Raw genomic sequence first — 7500 nt, 5'->3', positions numbered from 1 at the left:
CTTTGAATATGGCCTGTGTGTTGGACGATGTCAAGAGTATTTGATGGTGCTCCTTGAGGATTTTGTGGATGTTTGGCAGTGCTGGGTTGTAATTTATTACAAGTGGTACACGGTTAGTGGAGGAAATAGGTTTGCTTGTGAGCGCTTCCTGCCTTGATGTTCTCCTTACTTTCATGATACATTCCTTAATCAACTTATCCTTGTAACCTCGCTTAAGTAGTATGTTGTGTAGCTCACGTGCTCGTTTTTCAAAAAACTCGTCGCAGCACATGCGTCGTAGTCTCAATGCCAAGGTGGCTGTATGGGATGAATGTTTTAGTGTGTCGTGGACGACAGCTGGTCCAGTTTAGGTATTGGTGGGTATCGGTAGGTTTTGTGTATAAGTCTGTGCTAAGTTCGCCGTTGTTTTTGATGATGACTTGAACGTCTAGGAAAGGGATGCTTGTAGTTGATGTGGTTTGTTCAAACTTTATGTGTGGGTCAAAGGAGTTACATTTGTTAAAGAATTTTTTGAGTTTTTCTTCACCGTGTGTCCATATGAATAAAATGTCATCGATGTATCTGAACCAGACAAGAGGTTGGTCAGTAGCTTCTATCAAAAAGCGATTCACAAGGCGACCCATGTAGAGATTTGCGTAACTCGGCGCCATTCGTGTTCCCATAGCTGTTCCTGTTTGTTGAATGTAATGTTTGCCTTGGAAGGTTAGGTTATTACAAGTTAGAATGAGATTGATGAATTGTCCGATAGTTTCTCTTCTGTTGTTTGCAAAATTATCAAGGCGCATGAAGTAGTCGCATGCTTCCATGCCACCATCATGTGGGATGTTAGTGTAGAGGGATTTCACGTCCCATGTTACTAAAGTAGTTTCTGGCGGTAAGGTATGACTTTTGTTCAGTTCGACAAGTTTACAGAGAAAGTCGTTGTTGTCCTTGAGATGGGAGGGTAGTTTCTCGACCAGTGGTTGTAGTTGATCATCAATCCACTTAGAGATGTTAGTTGTGGCAGATTTGATGGTGTTACAAATCGGTCGAGCGGGAGGTGGGCGTTGCGGTTTGTGGATTTTAGGTAAGAAATAGATATTTCCTGGTTGAGCGTTTTCCATTACCAGATACTCTGCTGTATTGGTGTTGATTACACCCTTGGAGTGGGCCTCTTGTACAGTTTCTTTTACTCTGATGACGAAGTCAGACGTGGGGTCGCTGGCCACATGTTTATATACCTTGTTACCGTTTTCATCAGTACCATTTAGTTGCTTGTAAGCTTCTGTTAGATAGTCCCCTTTGTTTTACACTACTACTGCTGCGCCTTTGTCAGCTTGGAAAATAACAATACCACTGTCACGTTTAAGCGATTTAATAGCTTCGCGTTCTAGCCTAGTGATGTTAGAACGTTGCGCGTTGTGGGGCGCGTGTTGCAAGATGGCACGTTCTACTCCATTTAAATAGCAGTCTAAGGCCAGATCTCTGCCCGGAGATGGCGTCCAATTCAATGGTTTCTTGTAGGTGTGGTCATCGTCAAGCTCTGTGTTACTATTGTCGTCATTACCGAAGTATTCCCTGATGCGCATTCGGTGACCCCATTGTTTGATGTCAGTAACGAGTTCAGTTTTGTTTGCATTTGTCGGCGTAGGGACAAACTTCAGACCTTTACTCAGGATCCTGAGCTCGTGCTCCGATAATGTGCGGTCCGAGAGATTGATAGCATTTTCGAAGTTGTTATAATTAGCTCGTGGTTTCGTATTGCGTCTGCCACGGTGGGTCCGTCTGTGATGTTTATGATCTGGTGAATGGATTGAATTCACGGGTGTGAATTGGCCGGATGCAATTACAGGATTATTACCCTGGTTGTCACGTCCAGTTGTGTTGTTGATCTGACTAAAGGCCGAGTTTGGAGGTGTGTGGTGTACATTATGTAATCTACCAGTGTGGGTTCTGCGTTTAACTTGATGATTTCCATGCATCAGTGGAGTACATTTTTTACGGTTTAGCTGTGCTTTTTTCGGTCCTGGGCGATTGTGTGATGTTGAGGCCGATGAAGGTGACGTAAACGAATAAGCATCCTGGGGTCGATAATCATTACATGTAGGTATGGGTAATGAAGGTGTTTTGTGTTTACTTACTTTAGACTTTTGCAGGGCAATGTTTTGGTGAAGTTTCTCCTGTTTTCTTGAGGTCAAGAATCGATGAGTATTCTCATTTTGAAGCTGAAGCCAGTGTTTAAGTACTTGAAGTTGTGACGTTGACAATTTATCGATTAGGGTATTTTCTTTACTCTCGATTTGATTTCTCAGTGTAACCCTTTTAGCTTTGTGTGATTTAACGAGGAGGTCAATTAAACCGTTTGAGCACTCCTTAGTAGCGTCATTCCAATTATCGAGGAGGTTTGCAGATCCGACAAGTGGTGTTAATTTTACAGTTAGACCCGGTGGTATAATGTCATGGCTCTTGTACAGTAAGAGAAAATGTTGATGGAGCTCACTCGATATTAATTTTCTGTGTAGCCGATGTAGTTGCCAAACAGCTTTGGTGCACTCAAAGGGAAGCCCTTTCGGAAGTGTCGACGTGGGGCTAGGGTTAAGTTCCGCATCACCACTCCCAATTAAAAATAAGAGTAATGTAGAGCTGTGATATTTCCGGTTTGACTTAATATGAAGTAGCGGTGGTAAACTGAAGGTTAGACCAAGAAATCTACTACGATAAACGGTAGAACGAAACCACGAGAATATAATCTGTTGGTTGTTGTGGTCGGTAGGGCTGTGTAGATCTGGAGTGCAGTCTCCTTTATTAAGCCGCAGAGTGCATGAAGCAAGGATAAATATGAAGGACGTAAACAGAGTGACTCTTGACGGAAACATGTCGACACGAATCTTTTTCTTTGAATTTTTTCACGGCTTGTATCAATAACAAGATGGTGTATAGATCAGCAGATCACAAAACTCGCGATCGAGTCTGGAGACAGTTGTATTCAGAAGTAGAAGCTTGTAAGGGGTCCCACAAACAATGCTGATCAGTCTCAAACGTGCTGCCTGGAGGATCACTGAAGCGATCGTGGGCTCTTGAAATAACGTAAATAAAAGCAGAAATGTAATGGTCAAGAGGCCAACTCCAATGTAGCTCTGTTGGTTTATAACCAAACTAGCGGAATGAGATCATCATCTACTAAAAAGTGCTCAATAGCAGGGCTAGAGCTATGGATAATTATACTTTAAGATTTAGGGTATTTGAACTTTTACTGCAACTCTGAGTTTCATGCCTCTTGCCAACAAATCGTCAGGCAACTGCCAGCAATAACGGTTACAATCCACCCATTGCTAAATAGTAGTGATACCTTATCAAGTAGGACGATTTGGCGATCATCTGGGGGGATGTTCATGTAGTTAGACGCGAAGTCGAGGGCACGTCTGAGTAGATCTTCCGTTATTGAGGGATAGAACTCTACAACATCGAAGCTGACGAAAGCAGATTCACATTTATTTGGCAAGTTCTTGAACCACTGCAGCACAGAGGATATGTTCTTCCATTGATTAACCCCTGTTGCGTTTACAAGTTTCTGGTTAATATTTTCGAGAATTTTCTAGCTTATTTTTCCAATTTCCTGTTTTGATGGGTTGATCAAACGACAAGTGGGTCAGTTTAAGAAATTGCCTTTATCGTCTTTAAGTGTTACGAACGCTTCCCTCTGGGCTGTAACTTCTACCTGGTCGTCAATACCTAGCTTTGGCTGCGGCGTAAATGAGATCCCATAGCAGAAGAAAAATTCCAACGAACTTTTCGACGTCACCATGGGAGGTTATGATGAAGCGGAAACATGTGAACTAGTCGGCTGATAACTCTTATCACAGCTTGCGACTATACCAGAAATTAACATCGGACTTTACCGTGACGACGGCCTTGCAGTTATAAACCAGACACCCCAGAAAGGGGAGAGAATTAAGAAACAGATTTTCACGACATTTTCCCAAAACAACCTTAGAATTACCATCGCAGCAAACAAGAAAATCATCAACTTTGTCGATGTAACGCTTGACCTGACAATTGGCAGATTCGGACCCTATTCAAAACCAGCAACTACCCCTCTACACGTATACAGCAAGTCTAACCACCCACCTAATATACTAAGAAACATCCCCGAAGCAGTTAATAAAAGACTTTCTGAAATCTACTCTGACGAAGACATGCTTAACAAAGCCGCACCTCCCTACCAAGATGCGTTTCATAAGAGTGGCTACACATACAAGCTTAACTTCACTATACCAGAACCGCAACGACCGCAATACCAAACCAAAAGGCGAAGAAACATAATTTGGTTTAACCCACCATTTAGCAGAAACGTCTAGACCAACCTTAGCAGAGCGTTCATCGACCTTATTGACAAGTGCTTTCCAGTCACCCACAAACTGAGGAAAATTTTCAATAGGAACACCATTAAACTGAGCTACTCGTGCACACCCAATATGAAACAGATCATAGACGGGCATAAAAAAGCCACAATCAGGAACGCAAAAATGTCCGGAGAAAGCCGCCCCCAGAATTGAGCAACTGCAGAAACGAAAACAAATGCCTTTTAGGAGGGGAATGCTTGCAAAGCGAGGTTGTCTACCAAGCCACAGTCGCTACCAGGAAAGAAACTAAAACGTACGTTGGCCTTACAGCGACAGATTTTAAGACTAGATGGCGCAACCACCGAATGTCGTTCAACCACGAGAGACGGCCAAATGACACAGAGCTGAGCAAGTACCTGTGGAAACTCAAGGAGAAGAGGGAAGACTATTCGATATCATGGAAGATTATTGCTAGGGCTAGAGCATATTCCAATGTCACAAAACGTTGCAATTTATGCCTCACTGAAAAATTTTTTATTTTGTCTTATCCACATGAAGCCTCTTCAAACAAGCGAAGTGAAATAATATCCAATAGTAGACATCGGCGAAAATATATTCTCAAGTATTCTTAACGGTATTATCGGCACGCGCACGGTTTTCATTGTTTCCAAGATTTGAATATTTTAAACAATAGGGACCTTAAGCATCGACGACGTTGGAAGTCACGGACGTTCGCCGGAAGTGAATTATCAGCTGTCGTTGGCTGTTGCTATGGATACACCGTCCGTCCCTGATGAAAGGTCACGTCGACAACGCAGGATCGCTTAGTTTGACGTCCTGGAGAAAACGCAGAAATACAGGTGGATTTGAGATTAAAACTACCGTACTTCGAAGATGATTTGATGTCACTCACTCCGATAACCACATTAAATTTTCTCGGCTGTTGTACTTGTAGTCATGTCAAGCTTGCAAGTTCCCTGTGAAGGAGGAAATTACGCTGGTCCAAGCAGATCCTCGAGGTTAGTTGTCATGCAGCTTAATTTTTTTTTGGACGAAAGTCTCTGAGGTCGTACGAGTAACTTAGCGTAATGCATACTTTGAGAAAAAAAATTCTTAGCCTTGGGTCAAAGTTAACTTCGCCACAACAAATAAATGTGAAAATTCGTCCGTTAGTTTTATGCAACAAACAGTCGGCAGTTCCTATTTTGTTTATCTTTTCTGTCCGGCCCGGCTCAAAAAGCGACATCTAGCTATACGAATGTACACACTTTTTTCTATAGTAATCTTTGTTAAACGAATATCTGAGGTTAGTAGAAGAATATAGATAGCCGTGATACCGCCCAAATTGGTTTGAAACTAAAATGTGTGTTGCATCTAATAAACTTAATCTTACACGTAAAGCATATTATTTAAGCTTAAGTAATAGAGCACTTTTTCCGTGTTTATATAGCCTCATCTAAACACGAGGTTGGTTGGGAGAATTCAAGACAGTTAGCAACTGTGGTGGTTGTATACAGGCCATGCCATTTGTTGGCTGACTGGTAGAATACATATTATTTACTTTACTGACGTACTACTATCCTCTGTATAGAGCATTTAAATTAGCCTAAACTCGCTTGGAAAGGAAGGATTTTCAGCTTGGGAATGAAAAATATAAATTTTACCAAAATTAGAGAGCACGCTCGAAAACTGCAAGTAATGTTTAATTGGGGGACTTAATTTACATATCCTACAGAGAAGTTTAACACTGCATTTTTTAATCACATCAGATCGACTGGGCATGATGTTCATGTAAGCTAACGGGATACTTGTATAAGTTGTCTTTTAAAGGCTGAAATGTCATGCATTGTTTTAAAACAGTGGTAAAATGGAATGGAGTGAAGAGAAAGACATTCTCCTGTGCCACGAAGTCTTGCAGGCTGAGCCATACATGGCTAAAGAGAAGACTGTGGGCAGGGCACAGGCATGGGAGAAAATTGCCAACATTCTCAACAAAAGAGCAGAGTTTAAAGTTAACAAGAGGTCTGTAAGAGATCATTATATGGTCTTGGTGGAAAAATTAAAAAAAAAGACTTCACAAGAATTAAAAGCCAGTGGCATCAGTCCTGAGCCAACCAAGCTGGACAGGCTACTTGAAGAAATCATAGAGAGAGCTGAGGCCTGTGATCAGTCAAGAGATGAGAAGGATGACAAAGCAAGAGAGAAAAAACAGAGAGAACAAGAGCAAGCTAAGGATATCAGGCTCAAAGCCATGGAGTCATTGAGTGAAACAAAGAAACGGTCACTTTCAGATGGGGATGGTGAAAATCAAAACAAGGCCAAAAAGAGGCGATCCAATGGAACTGAAATGGTGGCCTATTTGAGGGAGCGGGCAACTGAAGAGAATAGACTAAGAGAAAGAGATATAGAAATAAGATCCGTGCAGTTGGAGAAAGAGGCTGAGAGGCAACAATTGCTTGACAAGCAGCATAACAGCCTGATGCAACTGCTGTTACAACAGCAGCAGCAGCAGCAACAACAACAACAACAACAGTTCCAGCAACAACAACAGCAACAGTTGCTACAAATGCAAACCTACATGGCTGAACAGCAACAACAGCAGTATAAGATGCTTCTGGCAATATTAGAGAAGAAAAATTGAAATAAGCACACTGCCCCCTTCCCTGGCCCAGAAAAGAACATTAATACTTGCTTCAATTAAGCTTGTGAAAATGTTTAAAGTGAACTGAGAAGGGTCCCTCTTGAATGAGCACCCTACTGTTTTAACCCAACTTTGGAATAAGTACCCTGGGCACCACTTATTTGAAGATTTACAATATTGTTGGATATATTTCGAGCTACTCTTTTAAAAATTTGTTTTTTTAACTATGATTGTATTGGCCCCAACTAAAGCAACAGGCCGGTACGTATTAACTTCATTGATCAAAAAAATCACCATCTACTTCAGTTGGAGTTTGTTAGTGTGACTAAATTGACTGCTTACATATTTGTTATGCTTAACATATCTTTTATTGTTGTGATGTCTTCTTGCTTTCTGTATTACATTTTATATAATTTGTTGATGACACAATTTATTCATACCAGCATATACATTGTAATTACTTATCCTCAAAAGGTATATTACTGCTGAGAAATTAATGTCATGTATAGAACTTTAAAATTTACATGACTTGCTATA

At 41.3% G+C, this 7500-nt stretch overlaps 1 protein-coding gene, 1 long non-coding RNA gene and 1 pseudogene across 3 annotated transcripts in view; 1 reads left to right on the top strand and 2 right to left on the bottom strand.

Annotated features, from left to right (window-relative positions):
• LOC148737260 (uncharacterized) overlaps positions 1–7500 on the bottom strand; it is a 90870-nt gene that overhangs the window by 36189 nt on the left and 47181 nt on the right. The window lies entirely within an intron of this gene.
• The window catches only part of LOC148737264 (uncharacterized), a 2552-nt gene continuing 55 nt past the window's right edge, over positions 5004–7500 (top strand). Inside the window, exons 1-3 of the mRNA XM_088751373.1 lie at positions 5004–5182; positions 5278–5341; positions 6183–7500. The exon at positions 6183–7500 is cut by the window's right edge and continues 55 nt beyond it. Coding sequence (XP_088607499.1) covers positions 5116–5182; positions 5278–5341; positions 6183–6963 — 912 coding nt within the window. The 5' untranslated portion in view covers positions 5004–5115 and the 3' untranslated portion in view covers positions 6964–7500. The remainder of the gene's footprint in view (positions 5183–5277; positions 5342–6182) is intronic.
• The window catches only part of LOC148737263 (uncharacterized), a 2354-nt pseudogene continuing 2162 nt past the window's right edge, over positions 7309–7500 (bottom strand). Inside the window, exon 2 of the transcript XR_015997427.1 lies at positions 7309–7500. This exon is cut by the window's right edge and continues 986 nt beyond it. The product of XR_015997427.1 is annotated as an uncharacterized LOC148737263 (transcript).

Source organism: Stylophora pistillata, chromosome 2, assembly GCF_964205215.1.
Source record: "Stylophora pistillata chromosome 2, jaStyPist1.2, whole genome shotgun sequence".
Taxonomy (NCBI): Eukaryota; Metazoa; Cnidaria; class Anthozoa; order Scleractinia; family Pocilloporidae; genus Stylophora; species Stylophora pistillata.
This window is presented reverse-complemented; position numbering and strand designations above follow the sequence as displayed.